Source organism: Lichenostomus cassidix, chromosome 1Aa, assembly GCF_008360975.1.
Source record: "Lichenostomus cassidix isolate B80296 chromosome 1Aa, HeHo_3.0, whole genome shotgun sequence".
Taxonomy (NCBI): domain Eukaryota; kingdom Metazoa; phylum Chordata; class Aves; order Passeriformes; family Meliphagidae; genus Lichenostomus; species Lichenostomus cassidix.
In genome coordinates, this window is record NC_139480.1 from 29,465,450 (window position 1) to 29,491,877 (window position 26,428).

The 26,428-nt window shown below is 38.8% G+C and overlaps 1 protein-coding gene across 4 annotated transcripts in view; it reads right to left on the bottom strand.

Moving 5' to 3' along the window:
- Positions 1-26,067, bottom strand: part of SCAF11 (SR-related CTD associated factor 11) — a 48,786-nt gene extending 22,719 nt beyond the window's left edge. For 2 of the 4 annotated variants that reach the window (XM_085043809.1, XM_085043779.1), the window contains exons 1-4: positions 25,820-26,067; positions 10,167-10,242; positions 9,185-9,339; positions 2-79 (exon numbers count right to left, since the gene is read on the bottom strand). In XM_085043809.1, coding sequence (XP_084899935.1) covers positions 2-79; positions 9,185-9,339; positions 10,167-10,227 — 294 coding nt within the window. In that variant the 5' untranslated portion in view covers positions 10,228-10,242; positions 25,820-26,067. Of the gene's footprint in view, position 1; positions 80-9,184; positions 9,340-10,166; positions 10,243-25,021; positions 25,126-25,819 lie in introns of all 4 variants that reach the window. The other 2 variants (XM_085043789.1, XM_085043799.1) reach the window with 2 other exon arrangements.
- Between the last annotated feature and the right edge of the window lie 361 nt (positions 26,068-26,428).

The following is a 26,428-nucleotide window of genomic DNA, read 5'->3' on the forward strand; positions in this document are numbered from 1 at the left end:
CCTTTATCTGCTTATCTAATGTATCCAGCCTGCACACTGCTTGAAATGGTCTGCGATCAATAGGACACGAAGCCTGTGTCTGAAAAATTAATTTTCTTATTACAAACTTAGTAATGAGCTAAGAGAAGCCTTAAATTTCTACACTTTTATTCACTACATTACAGAAGCACACAAAATCCCAACTTGTTCCCAGTAAAAATGCATTTGGACACATTATCCGTACACTATTTTGTTTCATATAAGCAGATTGGTCTTTCAGGAAAAATCTAAAGGAAACAAGAATGTAACTCAGAAGTTGTGTTTAAAAAAAGGAAAAGCATTTAAAATCAAGTTACCCGCATTTATTCTTTTTTTAATCCCTTTTAGATAACTTTTAGATTTTATATCAGTATCAGTATACCAAAATCAGTATGATTTTGGCTGGGATAGAGGTAATTTTTTCTTAGTAGCTGGCACACTGCTTTGGACTCAATGTAAGATTACTGTTGATAACACACTGAAAAGCATGACAATATGTAAATGTCCTCTATATTTCATATTGTTCTAACATTTTATTTCTTCATTTTATTTTTAACAGAGAGCATGTTGGGTTGTCTATCCCCCAAAACATAAAACTGGTAAGGCCAAAAGCAAACAGGGTAACACCTTCCTCACTGTATCTATTTGACTATACCACATTGCTTTTGTTGCAGTCAGCAGAGGGAACAGATTCCCACATGTAACACAACTAAAGTTTTACAAATCACTTTTCAAGGGAAGGGAACTGAAGAGTATTTTACCCTTCTGTTAGATGGAAATGGTGATTTATTGTTTTCACCTGATCACCTAAATGCCCTGTTATTGAGGCTGCACTACATCAGATAAAACACACAAACACAGAGAACAGTAACACATTAATAACCATGGAAATGGGAAACTTCAACTGAAGCTCCAGCCAAGTAGATCATGTAATGAACCAGCTTTAAGAAAAATTCACATTGAATATTAACTTTTGCTGTGTGAGAGAGAACTGTTTATTCATTTTAGTTCCAGATGTGTTTGTTGGGGGGGTGGTTACTTGTTTGATTTGGGGTTTTTGTCATGACTACACCCCCCCCACCCACTTTAATTCCACTGGTCTTTAGAGGCTAGTTCAAAACACTTGTAAAACAAAATAAAAATCCAAAACACACACCCAGTCTCCAGCCCTAATTAACTCACTGAACAAGACCAAGTATATGAATTGCATGCCCTGAAGAGGTATGTAATTTCTGCACTTCAGAGAGCTACAGGGTATCTATGAAAGCAAGATGCAGTACCAGAATTGCATAACCAGCTATAAAAAACCTGCATATGAACTCTGCCCTGAAATTCAGTGAACTTCATTCTTATCTTTTCATTGGGGCTTCTATTTTTCCTGTTATTTCTGTTCTTTTCTCAATTTCATGGAGTGCTCAACTTCTTTGTCACCTACCAGCCTCCAAACACTGAGCATCAGGAAGTTTGAGCTTCTGATTTCAATTGAAGTAGATTGAACCAGATTACACTGATTAAAAAAAAAAAAAAACCAAACAAAACCAACAAACAAAACACCACCAAAAAAACCTGCTCCTCCCCCACCACCAAAACAAAAAAAAAAACAAAAAAAAAAACTCACAACAAACCCCAGGGGTAGTTTCATGAACAAGTTGTTGAACAAGAATGTAAGTTAAAGCCACTAGCTACCCTTTGATGCTCTGGTATTTTATCCTAAGCAAAAACTTCCCCTTTTGGGGGCTACCATTGTTCTCTGCAGTGTCATGGCCCCAGTTAAGGAAAGCATATTGGGTAATTAAGCCAGCTCCCTTCAGATCATGAAGACAGTTTTTGTCCTGTAGTCAAGGTAAAGCTAACCCACAGTAACACAGCAGTGCAATGTTCCATCAGATATTTGATTGCAATGCAATGCACTGTAGCTGCTGAATCCACTGCAAACTTTCAAGGTACATACTTTCATTCTTAGCTATACCAGACTGTAAAAGATAGGCAGAAGGAAGTTCATTTTCTTAGCCATTTTTATTCTCATTTCAGGATCTACCTTAGCTGAAATGTTTGTCCAGTACAACCTCTTCCTACATTAAATTTACACGAGTGTCAAGTTATCATCCCAAGTTTAAGTCACTGTAAGTTACACTTATTCATTGAAATAAAGTATCATAGAATACTAAGTGCTACTAGCAGCAATCCAAATACCAAGTGGTTTTGCTCCACTAGAAAGATATTCAGGGTTCAGTTCTTCTGGACAAACGTTTAACAATTTAATATAGTTACACACAGGGGTAGAAAGGGACGAAACATTCTGGAAGTGTCAAAAGCTACCATCAGGTTCAGATATCTTCAGAAACAGCAGACACTCCTTCCACTCCAACTCAGTTGCTTTTTGTAGCCTTAGCATTTCCAGTAAGCTCACAATATTATCAAAAGAGAAATTCTAGTAAACTCAGGACATTTGCATGTGCACCCCCAGCCCCCAGGTGGAGTACAATTGTTGGGTACCCCGAGGGAAACTAGAAGTTACTTCTGTCTAAACATGCATCAGCTTTCACTAGTCTGCTAACAAATAAATCAAACCTTTAAAATGGAAGAAAAAAAAGCCCCAAACTTCCCCTGTCCCTTTTCCCAACAGCAAGACAGGATTTGTCCTGCTACAGAAAGGAACAAAGGAAAAAAAAGGCAACATTCATTACAAGAAGCAATTATGAGGAGCGGTGGCCTTTAACTCATCTCTCATCTTTTTTGAGAAGATGGTTAAGTAACAAAGGTGTTGAGTCTTCTTTCATCAAAAGCAGGTTAGCAATTCCACTCTTCTGAGATTTCTGTTCAGGAAGCATTATAAGTAATAGTGAATATACACTGTACTTTTTGGTGGAAAACATTTAAAACAAGAAAGAATATGCTGAGACGGAACAAGTCTGAGGAGCAGCTACCACTTTGTGCACAAGGGAGAAGGAATGTGAAGTATATAACAACCTTAGAAGACACACGGATTCATACAATATGTTTCTTGAACATAGCTTTAAAAAATCAGAACATGCAGTATTTAACATAACCATCAATATAATTAGAACCTCACAACTGGTATTAGTGATTTGCTTGGCTTCCCAACAGTTACTTCCTTGGAAAAACACAGACAGGTAGCTGAGCACAATTCAAAATGTCTTTGATTGTTTTATTCTCCACATGAAACCACTGAGAGTTTTTATGTTAAATCTATCTTCTAATTCCACAGTGATTCATTCTGTTACCCATCCTGTGATATCTGAAAAATTCACTTCATAAAATACATAAGCATTCATGAAAATCTGCAAGCCCTGAAAAGCTATCCATAAGCAATGTGTTTGGTTTTTAGATTTCAAAAAAAAATTATTGTATTTTATTAGACTTTTATGACCCTCTAGAAAAATCTTACTTTAGCTCCACAGGCATAATTTAATTCTTATATTCCTGTAACTGTTTCAGCGACACAAAACTGTGATCTCTAAACTCAAGGAGTAATTGTCCCCTATTTTAACTGCATCACTTCAAACAGCATTAGAACAAACTGAGGCAGGCAAAAGGCTGAAGCAGTTACTATATTCCAGCTAGGAATTTTCAGAAAGCTATACAAATAGGTGGAAGCTAACCTCAAAACATATTTGGCTGATAAAATAACTTTGACAGATATCCCCATCTCATCAAGTTCCACATTATGAGGTTTCATAACAAGCAGTAACAAGATGCGAGCATGGATCAAGTTGCTGCAGTAAATGCCTCCCCTTAATATTTTTTCTTCAAGTGGCTCATAATAAAGTCTGTTCTTCAAATTTTGTATTTAAAAGCTGATACAAAAAGAAACATGATCCTGCACTCTTAGATAACCAATTAAACACAAATAATACCAGATTATCATAACTAAATTCAAGCTTAAATGTAAGATTTAGATTGTAGAAGCGATGTGTGCATATTTCACTTCAACTTGTAATAACAGCACAGTAAAAAGCCCACAATTCCACCTCCAGCTTCAGTGAAGAGGGAGACAATTACACCACATGTAGTGAGAAACACCCTCTTCACATTTTGATGAAAGAAAAGTAGGAAGACATCAGAAAATGCACTGTTTTCTAGAAGCATGTAAAAACTTAGGATTACCTTTTTTTAGTCTGATTTTAAAAAGCAAGTACATTGAAAGGCTTTATAGTCATGCTTTAGGAAAGCACTATTTCTGATAAGAGTCTATATTTTGGGTAGAAAAATCATTGATGGATAGTAAAGATACAGAGTGCAAAAGAACAGAGATTACAGTTTTAACACCTAACCAGCAGACTACTTAGTTACAAATCTAAACAGCTTTCTTCTGTCTCTCTACCTACATGGCACATTTGGATAGTCCTTAAGTTCTAATTCAAAATTGTCATAAACTGCTGACAAGTAAAGCTTCATTGTATTGACTCTATTGGAAGAACTGGAGTAAAACAAAAACCACTCAAACTTTTGCACTGCACTTAAGCAGCATTAACATTCCTAAATTGCTACATGAATGTACTTTCAAAATCACAAAATGGTTGATGCTGGAAGAGAACTCTGGAAGTCATCTTGCCCAACCTCCCTGCTTAAGCAGGGAAATAGCCAAGAACAACTGTATATTACAAAGCAAACGTAATTTGCCAAAAGGTATCTCAAATCTGCATTTTCTGAAACAATTTGATTAATACAGTTTTTCTGTACACTAGTTATCAGATGAACTGTCTTCATACATATCACCTTGGGTACACTTGAACAATAAAGCTTTTTCCACTGTTGTTTTTGGAGTTTTAGGTTGTGTTTCTTTGAACACTACCTGTTTGGTTCATTAGTGTAATCTTAACCTTGCCCACAGCGCTCTTTACTGCAGATCACTGCAGAGATGGCTGCCACATATGCTGATTCCTTCCTATATCCCTTAGTAAAAAAGGAGTCCAGATCAGAAAGAATACACATTAAGATTCCCAGTTGTCATACAGGTAACTCTCATTACCCTCAGACGAATATCCATGTGCAGCAGCATACTCCACATACTCAGTGATCCAAACCTTGTGCGAGCACAAAGGCAATGACTGCTCTAAGAACTGAATATCAAAATCTATGAACAAAACACCTAAGAACATCCACTAGAAACATAATGCAAGACAGCTCTTTGTGCCAACTGCTTAGTTTTATTTAGCCAACCACTGATCCTGTACAGGGCCTACTTGAATATGCCACAACACATTGGAGAATTTATGACTGCACATACTCCACTTTCAAATTCCCCAGATGAGGAAAAATTAATGAGGAAAACCAGGACCGGAGCATGAGATAAATAAGCCTGGTAGGTGAGGGTCACTGAAATCAATGCCTGTTACACAAACATTGTAATAATGCAGATGACGTGCTGAATCTTTTAACACTCTTCTCTCACGATGATTCGTAAGGGAAATTAATAGAACAGAGATAGAAATCTCCAGTACATTTATTAGCATTCTGAAGAACGTAAAGGAAGTTAAAAAACCTACAGTAAAGTAAATATTGTCTCTAAGATTGTTTTCTTTGAATAGAAAAAAAAAAAGTAGATATTTTCCTCTAATGCATACAAGCAAGATACTACTGCTGCTCAAGCAGTTGTCTTAGCTGAGGTGGTATCAACTACTTTGTGCATGTTTGCTACTGATGCCTAGTTGACTTTTCTTTGCATCAGTTTTACTTAAATCCTTTCAGAACCAATTATTATAAACTAAAACATGTGCTTACCACTGAAAATATAAAATACAAGTTTATCAGGAAAAAGTTTAAAAATAATTGACTCAACTTGTTTTAATATACTAATAGTATTACAGACAACAGAAACACATTAATGTAATTTCTTCCTTTGGTGTAACATGACATTACTGATGGTGTTTGAAGACTCTGCATATGGGATTTTCGTTGCTGGCTACATTCTCCCCCTTTTTTTAATGTGGCCAGAATAATGTTATCACATACAAGTTCTTTCTACTGAAAGCAACCCTTTACTTACACTGTCCTTCCACATTCCCACTGAAGGGTGTGTCCAGTAGCCTCAGCTCCAGATTTAGTGCCTTTTACTTTTTATGATCTTCCAGCACAGACTCACTGAAATTCAAAGCTTCAAGCTTGAAAGCCTTCATTAGTAAATCACACCATATTGGTTTACAGAAGTGGTTGATGGCTGGCACAGGATGAGGGACATTTATGTCAATCTTCCTGTGCCTACTGAAAACAGGCCCCAGCAGTCTGCCAGCTCAGTGCTGCCCAGCAACTTCTAGGAGAGCACTGGTTAGCATGGCCAAAGGCACACAAGTTGACAGTCTAATAGTACAGAAGAGTTCAATAGTATAGGCAACTGAACTTTGCATAGCAATGCTCTCAGATGCCACAATTCACACAGCCAAAGAGAGCAGAACAATTCAAGAGAAATTTTAAAAAGTTACTCTGAAGATTAACTCCTTTGTGGTGATCCTTGGTCTACCCCTACTTTTCTTTCCATCTGAGGAAAGGTGTCTACCTCCTAAAAGAAAATACAGCACTGACTCAACTGTTACGCTACTTAATTCTGGAACTAAACATTCAGATTTAGCCAACAGGATCTAATGTATTAGACCTGTTCCGTGACAAGTTTCCTACCCCTCTTTAACCTTTGGAATAAAGGGAATTTTTATATATTGCTTTTATTATTTATTGCTTTTAAGTACTTTTTTTTAATCTATAGTCTCTCTCTCATTTCTTAAAAAGCAAGATGTTCAAAGTGTGATGGCTACTGCTTTCAGACAGAAGACCTGCTGGTACAGGACACCTGACTGCAGTTGCAATGTTGAAAATCTGCAGACTGAAGAAGGAGCAGGACAGTAAACTCTTATCTTCTGCCCAAACTACCCTGGTTTTGTTAAGAGTCTACACAGTTATATACAAAATCCATAAACTCCCAGGAGAATGATTATGTACAATTTGAAAACAACAGTGTAAAGAAGTAGTTTCTCCTGTTATATTTTGAAGTCCGGATGTAACACAGAAAAGTAAAGGAAATATCCAACTTGAACACAAACTGCTGGCAAAGCCTCCAAGTGAATGGAGCACAACTGAAGATACAAAAAAGAGCAATGTGGATAATGTCAAATAATGTGGATATTAGCCTTTTTTTAAAAGATTTCATTCAATAATCTTGTTCTCAATTTTGTTTTTCTCCAGCACTTAGAGGAAAACAGCATTTCTAAAGGCAATTTGTTATCCCCTCAAAAAATACTCAATCAAGTAGTGTACTTTTTAAACAGCAGATAATTTTTGTATCTTTTTGACATCTTCATTGCTCAGAATGACAAATTACGGTTATGTTCAACCAAGAACCAGAGAAAGCTAACCCTTATGCAACACTTCTCAAAAAAGAACACATTCAGCTACTAAATATTAATAGCTGACAAAAAGCACATGGCATCTGCATGTTTTAAATGGTGACATGCTTATAATGTTTCTATCATTCCAGTCTATAAAACCTCACCTGCTTCTCACAGCTGAAGCCTCTGAACTGTCACCCAGTTTTCAACACTGCTTTTGCTACTTTACTTTTAATTAAAACTACTAGATTAGGTAGTGCAGTTCCATAAACTCAACAGGCCTGACTGTCAAGTAATCTCAGAAAAGGAAGCCCAGCTGGTTTTACCTATCTGATGTCACTAATAAAAAGCAGCAGCAGTAGAAGTCTTACGTAGCTTTAGAAACACCCCCACACCATTTTTATGGCATCACATCTACTTTACCTGTCAACTCTTAAGAGATGTTGCTTTTATTCTATTTGAATAGCACTTCAAACCACAAAAAATAAAATTGACATGACAAGAAAAATGTCATATCATTCATCTGCCCCTTCAGAACGAGAAAATTTCTCTTCTTCATTGGGCTTAAAAGCATCAGTTAGACAATGTGCACAAACTCAAATCCAGTAGCAAGCCAATAATACTGTACTGCTTCCTTGTGCATGTCACTGTTTAATGCTTTTCAGCTGTCATTATAGCAAGCAGCTAAGTCAGTCAGGGTAAAATTGAGGATGAGAATTTCCTCTTCCCTTACAAATAAAATGACTGCAATAAATCAACTGCAAAACAGAAATTCTGGCAAGAAAAACTTTGTTTATTATCTGGTTTGTGAATCTAACACAATTTTCATGTAAAAACTGGTTTGTAATACTCTGAAGTTCATACAAATTGTTCAGAAAATTGTTCCACCATCTGCCTTCAGTAATAAATAGCACAAAAATTAAGGTTAAAAATATAGCAAGAATAAGCATATTGCACATATATATACACAGAAGTGACACCAACCTTCTATAGGGAATACTGCATCCAAAATCATTATTTACTTCAAAAGAATGATATTGCAAAGAAACCAGTGGTCTCACTAAAAAGAGAAACCAATTCAAGTGCACAGAAGCAGGACAAAAGGCAGAAACCCCCTCTTATCCCAGTAGACAGCAATATTAATTTGGTGTTTTATATTGAGAATGGAAAAGGTTACAGGAAAGGTAAAGACACCAGACTTAATGCAATGATTGCATGACATAGGTAAGGCAAAAGGGACTAAATAGAAAAAGGTCACCATAGATTTGTTGAACAAGTCATTTTTCTTTAAGGTTCCAGAACTATCTGCAAAGTTATTGACATAGAACAAACAACAGCCATCATTAAAACATTTCTTTTTCAAAATAGCACTTAACCTTTTAGCTGAATTCTCTTCACAATTAGAAAACTAAGGTTTTATCACTCATTTTGTAGACTAACATGAATCCATGTTGGTCCCAGCCCTGAGCTGACACTCTGACAAACAGCTTAAGGCTTATCACAAGTAAGATTAAGCTAATGACAATGCAATATTACAGAATGTACATAATACTGTCTGATCTTCTAAACAGCCAACACCAATTTCTTTACTTATCCCTAATCTCTAGTAACCATTAAGTTACTCTAGTAAGATTGTCTAGTGAAAGCAAACACAAAATACTTTATTGCATTACGAAGGAAGTTTTCCAAAATCTGTTTACAAACTGATGATTGAAACACTTTTGTGCAAAGCCAAAATTCGTAACTTCCTTAAAAAAATATCTGTAGGTAGTATAGGCAAAAGATTTCACTGAAAAATAAACACACACCTTGGTGCTTAGTCTTACCTCAGCCCATTTAAGAATACAAGTCATGCAGAAGGTATGACTGCAGTTCTCAGGTAACCCAATCTCTTGTTCTAGAAGGCAGTTCAGACAGATGGGGCATGTGTTGCCATCATACAGTAAAGTAGAACAGGAACAGCTTTCTTCATTTTCTTCACCTGGTATTAACACTGACACTTAAAAGTTTTGCAGTTTTTGAAACAAAGTCCTTCCAGATTTGAATAATAAAGAAGTAAGAAGATACATTCTTTCAAGTGCTCCTCTGGCCAGCTTGGCTGCATTAGACCTGAAAACTTGAATTCCACTTGCTTGTAACTATAGAAAATTGTGTTGCAGGTGAAAAAAGCTATGCAACTTATTTCATAGACTACTGTATTGGTATTTGCCATTAAAACCAAGGAAAGTTAATTCCAGGGCTATTTCAATAAAGCAGGCATCACAGTGTTTCCCATTGGTTACGTAGTCATTTAGACATTATTCTCCTAAATTCTTTGTGCGTTTGCAATTTCTCCATGACATAAATTAAACCAGAACATTCTATATTCATTATCTTATATACACCTGGTTTACCTATATTTTAGTTCTTTCTGTCTTAGAACTATCTTAATCTGAATATTTTCAAAGATTTAATCATACATATTAAATAAAAAATGCTCCCAATTTTGTTAGTGTTTTCAGAATACAAAAATTTATGAACTCTTCTTCAAGGAATTTTACTCTGAATTAATTACTTTCTCTGAATAACAATTGCTATCAACATTTTTGTTTTGCTACTAAAAGTTAACAAGCAAAAAACAGAGGGGACAGGAAATTATTTGGGGACCTCACAGGCCAAAGCCAAATATTATGAAACAGTGGTTATGTTTACACAACTTATTTCAAAACAAGCAGTGTACTAATTGAGAGAGCACATGAAAGAAAATCAGACCTTCACAGCTTGAACCTGAATAATATACTTCAATATTTTCACACACGTAGACTTTACCTTCCATGCCTTCATGCTTCTGATCCTCAGTATCTTGAATACATTGCTTTCTGTTCTTCATCTTACAAAACGTAGTCTGGAAAACATAGAAGCAGTTCATTTAGATTGCAATTTAAAAATAAATTAATGATTATTCTCCATTTCACTATAACTTTGTAGAGTAGCAACACATGATATTACAACTTAAGAGATCATTTACAATCCGTTTGCAATTTATGAGTATCGTTACTGCTGTCTAACAACTAATGCCTCCAACTTCAAAATCTTCTTTTGTTCAACAAATGCAAAGTTTTTGCAGTGTTTTAAGACTACCACTGGTGCTTTTATTTTTAAAAATTAAATGTTTTTCTAACTTTCCCTGCAAACCACCCCATGCAACACCACAGTAACTAACACCTGCAAACTGCCTTATGCAAATGCTTGAAGCACTGGGTTGTTTTACAAACCTAGCATCACTGTAGTAATGACAAGTGAGAAAAATGAAAGCAGCTTATATTTGCATGACAAAAGCAAGAAAGAAATAATTCAAATTATTTGCACTCAGTAAACAATGCAGAGAAATTTCTGCCAAACAAGGGACAGGTCACAAGCACAGATGTAGAGCAGTACCATGAATGAGGGTGCACTTTTTAACTGCTCTGTGAAGGAGATAGCACAGATAGAGTACATCCCAGTGATCCACATCATAAAGGTTGAAAGAATTTGACTTTGCATAAGAAATAGCAAGTATATGTTTTTTGGAGGTTTACTTAATGCATGTAGAATAGAAACACACTTGAGAAAAGGAGTATCTATACCAAGAACCAAATCTCCTGCGTTTTAAAGTCCTGTAGTCACAGCAGAGATGGTATAAACACCTAAACATCAAACCCAAGCCCTAGAGGGAACAGCAGATTTCTTCAGAACTATATGAAGTTTTAACAATTATTATTTTTAAGGACAAATTAAAACTTCGGAAGAGATTGAAGAAATCAGAGATTATCAAGATCTGCTACTTAAGCATTCAAACCTGAAGCAAACAAACAGAGGTTTACTCTCACTCTTCAATACCTTTGCTAGACAAAGCAGTAGGACAGCTGAAAATGCCACAATCACACTCCTTAACTAAACTTCCTCCTATTGCACTTAGAAACTACACTACCTTTCCTTTACCACCAAGATGTCCTGAAGAGGGAGAGACAGAATTTGTTTCCCCAAAGTTTTGTTCTGATGAAGTCTTTATTCCTGATCTTGGCAGCAGGAAGTGTTTTAATGATCATTTCTTTATACTGAGAAAAGCAGCTCTGCTGCACATTCCCATCACACATCTCATTTTCTTAGGCAACCCAAGAAATCAAGACTCAGATCTGTGAGTCTCAAAGCACAGAGAGTTTGCTAAAGAAATGGTCAAAACTGTGAAACTAATTAGAAATCTGCAATTAGAATTCAAAATTACTTCAATACTCATATTAGAAATACCTTTTAATTCCCCAAAGGGAACATGGGACTCAATCCAACTGAGGGTAGAGGAAAATGAAGGGACAAGGAAAGAAAAGCCTAGCTTTAAGGGATTCCCCCCCCCCCCACACTGCTGTCTCATTTTTATACCAAAAATTACTTCAAAAGATATCATTAGGATACATGGCATCAAGCATAGGCTGGTTACCAGCACAGACAAGTTCTATTGGCAGAACAACCACTGCCCAGACCACCACCTTTTGCAAGCTAAGCAAAAGAAAACCCAACCAAAGTCAAGCTACTCCTTTAAAATTTAATGCCTTCAACAAGGAAAATCTGCATCAAATTAGGACAGGTAAGACCACTGAAACCATATGAAACCACATGGAAGTGCTGCTTTCACTCTGATTTGCATGAGTAGCTTTGGCCCCAGTAAGTGTAAATCGTGCAGCAGAGTGTGGTATAGAGGTTTTTATGCATAAAACATAAGAACATCTCTTCTGCTCTACATCTTAACAAAACCTCAGCAATGCTTTACAGAAGCACAGAATTCCACAAACTTATGGAATGTACTCAAATATGTCTCAACCTTACAAGTCCCAGGACACCTTATAGCTGAGTCAGTTTCAAGACAAGATCAAGAATACTGCACACATCTGCACACATCCACAGAAAATTATTTAAATAGACACAATCTAGATACCAAATTAAGCAATAGCTTTTGAGTTCATGCTTATTATAGCAGAGGTCTTGAATTTACTAAAGCAGATTACAGAAACGGAACACAGAAGCTCTTCAGATTTGTTTTTCCCCAGAAAAAGTAACTTTTTACTGTTGTACTCTTTCTAGACACAGACATCCCAGAAATCTGACACACTTCCAGTAATTAGAAAAACAGAGATCCTAAAATTGTGACAGAATATCAGTAAATCCAAGATGTGCAGCAACTGAAAACATTTATGTGGTGTTACTCCATTCTTCTCACAAACCTATTATTTAAACAGATACTGAGCACTGCTAATGCATTTCACAGATCACTTTGCACAGCAAAACTTTGTCAGTTTGACACTGCACTTCGCACAACACAGAGGAATTTAATACCACTGAAGTATTTATAAATAAAGTAAAAGATATCATCAAGATTTACATACTATTTAACAAATGTACTTTGGAAAGACTGTTTTCTCCACTACTTTAAAAGGGTATCACAGGCATTAGAATAGCAGAAGAGTTAACACTGGACTGTTATTAAACTTATATAATTAAAAGCAGAGTCAGGAAAAGAGAACCTGGTGGTTTAGAAAGAGCAAACACCACAGAAAACAGAATACTTATTTGTCCCAAAATGTGACAAGACACTACACTACACTCATGCTGACCAAAAAAAAAAAACCAAAAACCCATACACCAAAAAAAACCAAACAAAAAACCTCAACAAAAACAAAAAGAACACAAAAAAAAACCCCACCCAAAACCAAACTACCCCTCTCCAAATTCCACAGATATAATACTTTCTAAGAACGCCTAAAGACAGCACAGCATAACAGCCGAGATGGTACCTTTCTGGTGCTTGTAAATTCTCAGTGGAATTACTTTGTAAGAGGAATACCTTCTGTTATTTCATATTTGAAATAAAGATAAAGGTATTCTAGTATATTAAACTGAGAACAGTGACCAGGGACATTAGCACAGGTACACAACACCATATCATTTCCCTGTTCTCTTGAAAGAATTAAATGTTTAAGTTTCCAGGCTATTTTGCTGAAGAAATGAAATTCCTGTTCTTGTTTTCATGGAATGCATCTGCCAACCAAAGTGCTTAAACAGAATTGATTTTGTATTGTGGTAATAGATTTGTCACTGCCCATCTAGAACACAGCTTCATGGAGTACTTAACTCCATAAAGCAGACTAAATGCCATGCACACACTGAACTTCCTATATTACAAAAGTACAAGTGTGATTCACATAAACTACTTCATACAACTCACAACCTAAAAATACAGAGGTATTTCAACACTAATTCATTGTGCATGCAGAACAAAAAGACTTGGTCTGTTCAAAGTCATGCCTTTAAATTTCTTAATGAATCTATTATATTAAAGTCTCAGACATAGAAAAATCATTGGATAAAAAAATTATAGAAGCCTAATTATAAGTAACACCTGAAATTAGCACGAGCCTCCTTTTTGCCTAACTACACACGAAGTCTTTTCAAGCATTCTTTATACCCTGTAAATAAAATGCAACAACTAAACACACTCTTCCTCCAACACGGTAACAGTCTAGAGACTCATCTACACAGAAGTACTCCAGTTGAAGTCGAAAAGGGGATGGAAATCAGGAACACACACAACAAGGTCTCCAGTGACAAAGTGAAAAATTATGTCAAAGATAGCTTACTCCATTTCTACAACAGATTTAACTCAAACATTTGTAATCGAGCTTTCAGCTTCTTAGATACATGTTGCATTAATACTCAGAGTAGCAACTTATTTTGACTCTTCTATTTAAAGTATTTTATTTTAAAAAGGATTTGGGGGACTCTTAGTTGTGCTTTAATTTTTTAATAACTCAAGAAACAATTGGTGTCAAATATGAAACAACAGTCAGATGTATATTCAGTACACAGAGTTTATCTGCTTAATAAACAACAATAACACCCCTTACTCCCATCAAAATTTTGGGCAGTAATAGGCAGGATGGTGTTTCACCCTATGCATTTTCATGGTAGTTAAGAAACCTGGGAAGGAGGTTTAAGCTGTTCCCTCGGCAAATATGTTTTTAAAGAAAACAGATCTCAACAACTAGCCACATTCACAAAAACAGATTTTTGTTGGTGGCTTTTGTTATTGCGGTTTTAGTAGTTAATGACAGAACATGTAGTATCCTCTGAAGTTCCTCACATGGGCTCACCCTAATCTCTGGACAATTACTGGGCAAATGTCCAGCTGCTGATGAAAATTTTGAAACATTTTGCCGGAAGTCCTGTGCTGTCTATGAGATGGGCTAAGAAAACACTTATAATTTGCAATGGCAGTTGAACATTTGAAAAGCTTTTGACCTGCTTGTATCACCATGTCTAAAACAACACATATATCAAGAATTAAAAAAAAAAAACAAACCCACACTATTGGGTATTTGCCAAATTACATCAAGAACCTTCACAGTCATTTTACTTTTTATTTGGAAAAACTTCTCGTTTGTCAGAAGAGCCCAGAAGGTAGTTTTTCTTCAGGTGACAATTGAGTAATATTGTTTGCCCTTCCATAAATGAGGGCTACACTGAGAACCTGGAAGCACTTATCCCAGATTTTCTCCTTTGTGCAGTAAAATCTCTTGGCCCAGCACATTAGTGAGAATAGAACCAACAGTGACACTCAAAAGCAGGCTTTTGAAGAAGATCTTTACTCTTTGTAAGCTCAAATTGCACCTTGTCTGCATTCCCAAATCAAACCAACAAAGATGAGAAGAAAAAGACTAGTGCTATGCCTTGGGGAATAAAGAGAGAAATCTCTTCCTATAGGTGGTTTAAGCCTATTCATGTAGATCCAGTGTCTTGGAAAGAATCACTGCTATTCAGGCAAGAAGACACAACTGATTTAAAGACTCTTTCCAGACCCTCTAAGGATGCAATTACCCAAGAGAGCTGAGCTAATCTAATCTAACAGCTTGCTGCCACCAAAAGAAGCAGCTATGTTTCTCACCACTAGCAATGGTGAGCAGACTCACTAAAAGCCACAGGTGTCCAAAGACATTACAAGTGACAGAATGAGGGAGGGAAGACATAAAAAGGCATTGCCCCTTTTGGCAGTGGCAAGGGGCAAGAAAAGTTTAGACTTTGTTGTCAAACTGTATCCCCTTCAAGGACACAGCAGTACCTAGATCAACTGCCAGGTCCCTGAGAATGCAAGTTAAAGTCACAGGAGAAAACTGCTAAAGCCAAACGGCTAGAACTGTACCATACTAGAACAGTACACTGCCATCTGTTACTCTTCCCCTTCCCTACACAAAAAAAACCCACCCAGAGCAACACGGTGGATATTGTCCACAGGATTTCTTTTTTCACAACCTCGCAGCAAGACACTGACATGTACACTTCAGCTATGTCCCTGCTAGAATCAATGCTTTCATTTTTGTGTCCCACTCCCACTCAACAATAAAAAAGTGAATAGCAGCTGCAAACACTCGACACTCATGTCCAGTCAGCACTGGACAGGACAATACCATAACTGCCTCCTAAGCATGGAAGGCGGCCACAACTCCGTCAAAATGTGCTTGAGAACTGCTGCAGTGACCCAGATGCAGTGATTGTCATCAAGTAACCTCTCAGACCATCCAGAAAGAGTTTTAAGGAAGACTTGGACACTTACACTGGACACACACACAAGGTAATCCCCTTCCTGTATAATGCTTATAAACTCTCTCAAAACCTGCAATACAAATCTTTTCTGGTTAAATCAATGGAACAGGCAGCATTCCTCATTGAAGTTTAACAAAAGAGCACCTGTAAGACTTAGGCAAAAGATCAGAGTAGTAAGAAAGATGCCATTTAGTAAGACCTCACATATTTGAGAATATTCTATAAACTGTGGGGGACATCATGTCTTTCACAGAATGTTGGGTGAAGGGCTGCTACAAATCAGACTGAACTCTACAGTTTAGCACTCAAAACACTTCTGCTTTCCAGACAATAGCCTAGCAATGCCAGCAGTACCACTTCATGTATCTGTGCCTTGACAACTTATGCCGATCCCCAAGTTTCTTTAGCATTCTACAATTAGTAACTGAAGAATACTTTACTCATCATAGTCATTCAGATGTGTATGGGTGAATAACCACGTTCTACTTCTACTTAGGGAAGTCAGTATCCAAAAAGCTGTACAACAACACAGAACTAGACAGATTACCAACTTGAAAAAAAGGGCAACATACTTACATTCCAAAATTTGTACTTTGCTGTTAATATCTCTAGCAATTGCATAGAGCCCATATAATGCTCTTTAGTACAAACTTACCAAAGCTGTAAGGAAGCTAAACTGCAACAGATACCAGAAAAGTTACTATCACCAACAGGAATCTATGAAGGAACTTTCTCTCTCTCTTTGTACTGGGAAACTCAAGCATGAGAGAAGCATCCTTTCAACCTCAGAATCCCAGTGGTGCAGCTGGCCTCCCAATCTACCAACCTTCATGTTCCTTTCCCTCCCCAACTAATCAGTTCTCATTAGTTTTTAGCTAGTAATAAAGAAAAATAAGGATGCAGGTTACAGAAGAACTATTAGCCTGGAAAACAAGCAGTAACAAAATGACAGTCAAAAATCTTGTACTAAAATTTAACTGGTAATAATGTTATCAGTCTTCAGCATAATTCCAAATCCTATCCTTTCCATCTGAAGAAACCATCCAAAAGAGTGAGCCATTTAATCATTCTTGATCAGTAGATAACTTAAAATGACACCAGGCACCAAAGTTTGTGAAACAGTGTTGTATCACCCCTCCTTCCCCACAAAGATGACACACATGGGAAGGCTGATTTGCTCAGACTCAGGAGCATCCACAGAAGTACTGGGACAATCCATATAAAAACCGATGCTTCCAGGAAGCCACAAAAGGTATGACGTTTGCCCAAAATGGCTAAAGCATCAAATATCAATTCTCTTTGTCAAAAACACCTGGAAGAAGTTTGCCCTATATTTATCAGTTCTCACTATGCTATCACACAAGAAGGAGCCCCATTTTCTGAGGAACCTCTTGAAGAGGTGAAGGAAAACTGATTACAAGCTTGCACAGCAGTTAGCAGTTTTAGACAATAAATCTGAGTATGGTACTGAACTAGTTACTTTACTGGCACTGATGGGTAATTAGCTACAGGAGGCAAATTTCATTTCTCATCTTTCTGCATGTCTACTATAAAACACTCTGTTCCACTAGGATAGGTAACCAAAGTTTAGGATCTCTCCTGAACTCATTTTAAGGGAGATGATAAACTTACTTCAGTAGATTTCTCCCCAAGTCAATGTAAATCAATTATCCCACAGGATTTTCAGTATCTGGCAGCAGCTGTGAGGTTAATTCATCAGAACGTGTGACATTACATGCCAAAGCATAGCCAAGTGGCAACTCTACACTATTAGTATGTTTCAGGGTGACCACTCACAATCAAGATGGCCCTGCTTTTAGGCAAGTTTACTTCACGGACCAAAAACTAGATAAAGCTAAACTTGCTAGTCAGCAAGGAAGAGTACAAAAACAAAAAAAACCGCACTGAAGGGAGTTGGTTATCACAGTGCAGTTTCAATTGATTCAAAGTATACGTTCCCAGCTGATCAATCTAACCTGTAATTTAAAGTTATGCTTGTGTCCCAGCTGGCTCTTTACTGACACTTCTCAAGTCTGACAGAAAACCCCTTCCTACTCTGCTAGAGGACAAACTATGTTACTCAAGTCTCTGACAGCTCTTGACAAAGCAAAAGCAGCAAGGGCAAAGCCATGTAGATTCCCTACATGCTGAACTAAAGCCATTTTGCAGGGTAGCTCCTCAGTAAGTCTGCACTAATAACACTGGCTTCCAAAGATGTTCTGAATTATATAAAATAATCCCAGACCTAATCTTTACAGATGTGCACAGCTGGGTTCACAATAGCCATAAGAACAAAGTATTCACTGGAGCCATAGTGAACTCCCCTGGGAAAAACCAGATTAATTTATACAGAAGACAGGATGAATAAAACCTTCTAACGACTGATACAAGGTGATGAAATGTGTATTCACAGAAATTAAAAGCCCACCTTACTTTTCTTTGCAAACCAGTATTTTCAATAGAAGCCAATGGGCACTATGCTGCTGTTACTCCTGTGCATGCATGTGTATGATAAGACTCCCAACAGAAGAAGCACTACACCACAACTGCCTCTGTAGAAAGAACATGTGTTTGCCACTGGCTAAGTCATGTCATTTCATACACTGATAATAAAACACTGAAATATTGTAGTAATTACCATAACACTACGAAAAATGAAAAAACAGTGTACGCAACATTCTCTCACAAAACGTACAATTCAACACTAAGGTGTCTCTTCTAAGTAGTCTGTGATTCAACTGGGTTAAATGGAGATTTACAAATAACAGGAACTCATTCAGGATTACATACTATTGTCATGGTGCACATGGCTCAAGCAACTAAATCAAATCAGCATAAACTCAGGACCTTGCCTTCTGCTGTTCAGCCTCCTTAGTCACATGCATACTTTTGCAGCTGGAAGGGATAGGATTACATACCCCAGTCAGCAAAAATGGCTCAGCCATTTCCAAGAACAGGGTTGTTTTTTAAATAAAAGTACTTTTTTCTAGCCATTTGGAAGCACTAGTATTTTCATGCTTTCCACCACAGAGCAGATATTTGGCAGTGGGTCACAGAGAGTAAAAGCATGCTTTCCACAAAAGTAACCCTTCCATATACAGCTATGTCACAGATCTGGGGGGGGAAAAAAGCTTGCATTTAGTCAATAAATCTTTGCTAGTCATTGCATTTAATTTTTTCCCCATAAACTCAATCTGTGCTTAGCATACACAAATAATTTTAAGTTCCTACCCCACTGCTACATGGCACATGCAACATTCCCACAAGATGAATGAGCATACCTCAGCCAGTGCTATGGCAACACAGCAGGACTTGTTACAGCCATCTCTCTGATGCTTAAGAAACTAGAAAGACCATCTTTAATGCCATCCTAATCATACCTAAATAGCCAGACTTAAATATCAGGGATGCAGGAGCTGAACCAAAAGACTTTGGAAAGACAGAAGCAGAGAAGGCTAAGACCTTTTAACAGCAGAAGGAAAAATGATGGGCAAAATTGATGGAGTAAGACTGAGCTCAAATGAAAAGCTCAGGGGCAGCAGCAAGAAGCACATTCAAGATGCAAAAAGTAATGGGGCAACAGAATGAGTGTGGCAGGTGATTAGAAGAGCATCTTGAGCTGTAGGCAAAAAGGACAAATGCAGCAAAGGAAGAAACAGCATGCAATTGTCCAACTACAAGCTGCCACTTTTTTTCTTTCACCTACACCACAGCAGTCATATCTTAGCTTCTGGATGTTGAACCCCTGCAAAATGAAGGGCATCCTTCTAACAAAATTTATGTAATGCACAGGCTCCCCTACAACTTGATGGTTTAACTTACATGGAAGAAAAGGGAGTACAGAAGATTGCACAGAACCATCCACAGAGGCTTGATAAAAATATCCTGAATGTGAGTCCTCTATTCAAAGCATGCTGTTCTTTCATTTTAAACATCAAATCAAGGGTTTAGGAATATGACATGTTCATCATTAAAAAAAATTGTACTTCTGCAAAAAGAAATTTCAGATTACATGTAAAATATACAGACACCAAGTCAAAAACAAACAAAAGAAAGAAAAATGCATATTTAAAGTACATTTGAAAGTACATGTTGCCTCTCTGAGGCATACACTTTGAAAAAAACCCAAACTGGATGAAAACTATGGTGTCAAAAATACAGTCCTCAAGCTCATTCTGGCTATGAACAACAGTATTTCATAAGCTCAGGTCAACAACCTACCCTTTTACAAAACCTGAACAAAGAGAAGTGCTGCATGTGTGGAAAAAGAGTTTGCAAAGAATTTATGACTGCTACAATAATTTTAAGCATAATTGTATTTAGTACAAAATCTCCTACAATACCTGCAGAATAACAGTGCATTGGACATCACTTCAGAAGCAGTAGATAGAGGGGGAGTAAGCAGTTACAATTACTGTTGATCTTGTTTTCACAGCCCTTACTTGGGGATAACTTTCAAGATAGCTAAAATAAAGACAGAAAACCATGGCAAGGAACAGAAGACAGGTATGTAAGAGAAGGTCTGCTTAACTCAAGTAGCAAAGCAAAGAAAGGTAATACAAACTACTAATGCAAGATGGCAAAGTCAAATCTGAGCTTGAAAATACAACCTGAACTCTATTACCTTTGCTTCCTTTCCCTTCAATTTGTGAAGTGAGTCTAATAGAAAATCAAACTAATCACCTTTTTAGCCTTACCACATATATATGGCATTAAGAAATTATCTACAACACAACAGAACTTTACCGAGAATTTTTAAGTAGCCAACATAGGCTTTGTAACAATTGATTATTTTATGTCATTGCAAACCTTCAAAAAGAATTTAAGCTTCCCATATCAACACTGCTAGAAGCTCCCTATAATGATGAACTCCATTGTCATTCAAAGTTTCTTGCCAGAATACCAACCACGAAATAACCACTGGAACCCACTAACTTAACCAAGACTTGCATAAGGTACCTTTCTGCTCAGGCTGATGAAACTGCATCTTAAAAATCACAATTGCATATGTTTAAAGTGAAGAATATACTTTACTTTCACTATTATAGGTATCTTTCTTTGGTAACATCTCTAAATCAAAATTCCAATGAGCTCAAGCTAGCCCTAACAGATTGATTTTTTCCAACCATTTCACAGGACTTCCAATTACTTTTTGTTACATCCATCTGTGCACAATGGTCACTGTCTCTTACCTAACACTTGATAAACTAAGAAAGTTAAGCAAAAAGCAAAACTGCATATAGAAAGTGCTTATTCAGTAGCTGTATAGAAAGCAGAGAATTTCATTGGCCCTCCTATGCCCAGAATTACTGAAGTTATTCACCCTGAATACCAAGCAGGCCAATTAAGACTGCACATCTACCTTCAGATTCTACCTTAAAATCCAAATTTTTAATATCAATACAACTCAGTTTCATATAAGTGTCTCCATCTCTCCTGTGGCATACCATGAAAAGTAGAAGTTTTCACTGCTCTGGTTTTGGCCTGTGATGCTAACTGAACATATGGACATAGATGAAGACTTCTATCAGACAGTGATCCCATGGAATTTCACGTTCTTTATTACTGCTGCCAGTCTAACAAAAGCCAGGTAGCAAGTAGAGAGACAACAAGAGTTAACTCAATTGACATTTCCAAGAAATTTCGTACTAGCTTGGAAAAGTTTCAAACATCATTAAATGCATCACTCAGGTTTACTCCAGATAGTACTGTGAAGGCAGATCACAGTTAAGCAGTACTTTCACCCCTAACAACTGCATTTTAATGGGAACTCACCAATCCTTAAATAAAAAAGTGCACTAAGACAGACATTATTATCAGTGTGTATCAGAAAAAGTGATCAGATACTGCAATTTACCACGCTATTAGGCAGGCTTTAGAAAACAGCTACTGGAAGACATATTTCTACTTCCCAATTCTCCCTATGTATTCTTTTATACATATATATATTTACACACTCACACAAAATCTGAAAATCTCAGAAAGAAGAAATGCCACCAATCACAGAACCATAAAATTAAAATGTTATTTTTTTCATTTTGGCTATGATAGAGTACTTTTCAGTTAAAATTCCAATTCTGTATTCTCATGGAGGAAAAAAAGAAAAAGCAATACTATTGTTTCATTAAAATAAATTTGTGAGACAGCACAACCTGCTAATAAAAAAAACAGGTGAAAATACTCATCTTAGCACAACACACACAAATGTAAAACATAGATGTACAATGCCTACAGGGCTGTGTGTATATTTGTTTCCTGAATAAATTAAATGCAGTATTTTGATCATCCTTTATCAATTCAGTTAACAATTTCCATAGTTCAAAAGTGATAACTTCCATATTTAGTTATATTGAATTTGTTTCTCCAACTAAAAGTCTTTAGGAAAGTTGATACACCGCAAAAAAAAAAAAAAAAAGACACAGGAAGGTTAAATATTTCAAGAAGAGACAGCTTCCTCTTTCAATTTTTTTTAAACCTCCCAAAAAAGAAAAACTACTTGTTGAATCTCATGTGAAGCACTTAAGTACAAATTATGTACATTCAACCTTTGAGAGCCCTTCCAAGGCATCACCTTCATCATGCCTTTGGTGCTCCACCAGAGCCAGATGCAGAAGTGACAAGGAGCCGAGACAGCAGAACTGCAGCTTTGGGGAGCAGAAAGGCAGACACACATTCACCTCCCACCTTCCAGCAGCTGCAGCCCTCCCTTTGCTATTTCACGACTGTAGCTACTTTCCTACACAAGAGAATCATCCTACTCAAGTAGTTCAGGGTATCAGTATTAAGCAACTTTCTTGCAAATTGTGCCCCTATCCTCAACTGTTGGGTGAAAACAGAATAAACATGTACAGAAGATACAATATCACTGCACACAGATCCTCTCCAATCAAGCTCACTGCCTTTCAGTGCAAGGTGGACTAGTACATACAGATGAAACAAAATGTGCCTACACTGCTGAAAAGCCATGAATTAGGCCTTGTTTTGAAGTGCTCTTAAACACATGCAATTAGAGATCTCTGGCGTTGATGACTACAGAGGATGCTTAACACTGCATCTCCAACTTGTTTAAAAAAAAAAAAAGTAGAATGATTGGGCACTGTCAAGACTTACAAAATCTACTTCAGCCTTAAAGGGTTTAGCAGATTAACCATTTCAGAATTCATTCACAAAAACTGATAACAATGCTTGACAGCACTGGATAGCTCATGAGGAATTGCTCTGCATGTTTTCACAAGTATTAAGCAGAAGGGCAGTTTTCTCCCTCACCTTAGGCTGTTGGCAAAGAAAATCTGAACACTGCACAGTGGACTGACAGAGAGCCAGGCTTCAAGAATTTTGGTGTAGGTATGGAAAGTCAGCCCATCAAACTTTTACCAGCAGCGCTTTTTGCACCCCTATTAATATAAAGTATGTTTAAATACATCATTATTTGAAAGACAAATTACCCTTTGATTACTATATAAAGCAAATTTAAATAATCTGAAATTTTTGCACACATTTTTTAGTACTCAGGACAGTGGAATACTGAGAAGATCCTGCAAAGAAGCCATGTAACAGGATAAAATCAAAAATCAAGAGGTGTTTGTAACCTGAGAAGAACCATCATGTATGACAAGCAGAACCATCTACAAGTTTTATAAAACCAGGGGCTAGAAGCCATGCAACAACTGCATCAAACCACAGCCAGCTGAGAGCATAGCAAAACTATCATCTGGATATTTCAAAGGCAATAGCTAACTGGAGAACAAGACAAACTTACATCTGCCCGTTGGGTCAAACTCAACAGCCTTCACATACTGTGATGGAGAACATAAAATCATGGCCAAAATTCTCATCATATACCTGGAAAGGTGATTCCAAAGGTAATCTGAATATGAGGTAAACTAGTGAACCCAGGCTTACTGCTATTCAAGAAAGTGAGAAAAAACATTCTCTTCCATGACCATTTGGAGGAGAAGGATTTCCTCACACTGATGCATCCTCAGGCCACAAAGCTGTTATCTGTTCTGCTCATTCCAAAGCAGACCTTAAGGTCAGGGAAACATGAAAGAAAATGGATATATTTTTTATTTGTGTAATTTGTCATTCTGGAAGTTGACACATCAGCAAATGTAAACTGCTGAAAGATTCAAAAGACTTAATATTCTGACTAAAAGTCTAAACAGTTCTCCCCACCTCCACTATGTCTCATTTTATCTAGGGAAATCACAAAAACAAACACTGTATTCCTAGAAATGCTAAAGGAAACATTTGGAAAAGTCCTTGGGATCATTTCCAACTATTTTACATGCCACTGAAGAGGATGCTATCCCTTTTCTTTTAATACTGTGAGTTTCTAAATACCGCTTTTCCAGTTAAAAAAGAAGAGACATGAATTATCACATATGATCAACCAAATAACAGAAAATTTTTGGCAGTCTGTCATTTCATTTAAGAAGCCTACCACTTATTTCTGCTAAGATCACGTGAAATCATGACCAAATTACTCACTTATGTGGAAGAGTCTGAATACATGGTAAAACTTAAGTTAGATTACACTTCACTTACAACTGTGATCCGCTAAAAAGAAAACTCAAACATCCCCAACACATTAGTGATCTACAAACTTAACACCGGACACTCAGCTAGATTTCCCTTTAAGGTTACCAAAGCTATAAAATTACAAACTTAAAATAGCTGTTCAATAATCAGGGACATTCCAATCCATTATATAATTATTACTTAAATGGGCATAGCCTTAACCGTCTCTTGACATTTTAAATAAATGACTCTTTGCCAACAGCACCTAGGTTACTGATACTAAACACACAGTAACTACCTGGCTTTTCTCTCTGTTATCTCATTCTTCATAAGAATTTAAAATTAATTAGTACTCTAAGATGAAAACCTCGTGAGAGGGCGGGGACCAATTTTAGTCCTAACAATACTGCTTTGTTTTGAAGTTATAAACGTGGAGATGGATTGTCAAAGATGAGTTACATTTGGGGCTCAGGCTAATAATATTCTCTAACACTCACCAAAGGGAAAAAAAAAAAAGAAACTAGGACACCATGTACTAAAAACACAAGAACTGGAGATTATCTCACTGGCTCGGTTAAATTGCTTCCAGGCTCCACCGTTACCCTGCGCAACTTTGCTGATGTCCAAGTCAGTGGCGATCCTACAGCAGCACAAAAGCAGAGCTGGGCTTTGAGCTGAGCCTCTCCGCGCAACTTCCTCCACAACTCTGAGGTCCCCAGTCACTCCAGAAGCTGTTCCTCCGGCAAAAGCCGCCGGTGTTTACGGCTCCAGGCGGCTGGTGGTGCGCCCGCCCCGCCGGGACGGCGGTGCTCCGCGGGCCGTATCTTTGTTCAGCCCCGCTCACGGGTCACCGGGCAGGGCTGCCGCTCCTCCCGGCGCGGCTTCACAAAAGCTGTGGGCGCGGAAGGGGCCGGCGGATGGCCCCGGCCGCCCCGCTTTGTTTCCCCTCTCGCCCCGGGGGGCCGGCGGGCACCGGGAGCCGGACGCGCGTCCCGCGGCGGCGAGCGAGCGGCAGCACGGAGCCGGGCCGGGCTCCCGGTCGGCGCCACGACGCGGGCGGCGAGCAGAAGCGGGAAGGGGAGGGAAGGGGGGAAAACGCGGCCGGAGCCGGCAGCAAACTCCGCCCCAGCCCGGCGGAGCGGCGGGAGCGCCCCGGTCCGGCGAGCTCCGCGCGAGGGCGAAGGCCCCGGCCGGAGCGGGACCGCAACACCGCCCGCATGCCCTCCGCTCCCCTCCCGGCCCGCCCGCGCCCGGCCCCGGCCCGCGGCCCCGAGCGCTTCCCCTCGCCGCGCGGAAATTGCCGAGGGCGGCCGACGCCAACCGCCGGTGCTCACCTGGCGCCGCGGCGTCCCCTGGCGCGATCTCCGTCCCGCGGGGAGCGGCGGGTCCGGGTCCGAGTGCCCGCGCTCCCTCCGCCGCCTCGGGGCTGCCGGGACTCGCGGGGCCCCGCGCGCTCAGCGCCCGCCGCGCCGCCACATGTCCGCGCGTGGCCGGGGGAGCGCGGCGGCAGCGCCGGCGGGGCCCGGGCGGGGGCGCTGCTCCGCTCCACTAGAGGCGGCGCCCTGGCGGCACAGAGCCGCCTCCGAACCGCCCCGCGCCGCCGCCCCGGGAGCATTATGGGATAGGTCCTCCAGCACCGCCCGGAGGGGAGGGACGGGAGGCGGGCACGGAGGCACGTGACCCGGCGGCACGTGACCCGGCGGCACCGCCCCCGCGGGGAGCCAATGAGGAGCGGCGGGGGGGCGAAGCGCAGGCGGGGAGGGGTCGCGCGCCTCAGGCGGGGCGCCCTCTGGTGGCGGCAGAGCGGCCGGGAGCGGCCTAGAGATGGGTGGGCGGCCGGTGACGTCATCTGGCCGCGACGCGGGGTATCCCGGGTGCCAAACCTTATTTATGTAAAATTTATTTTATTAGTAATAGAAATAGTAGCATTTTAATAAAATTAG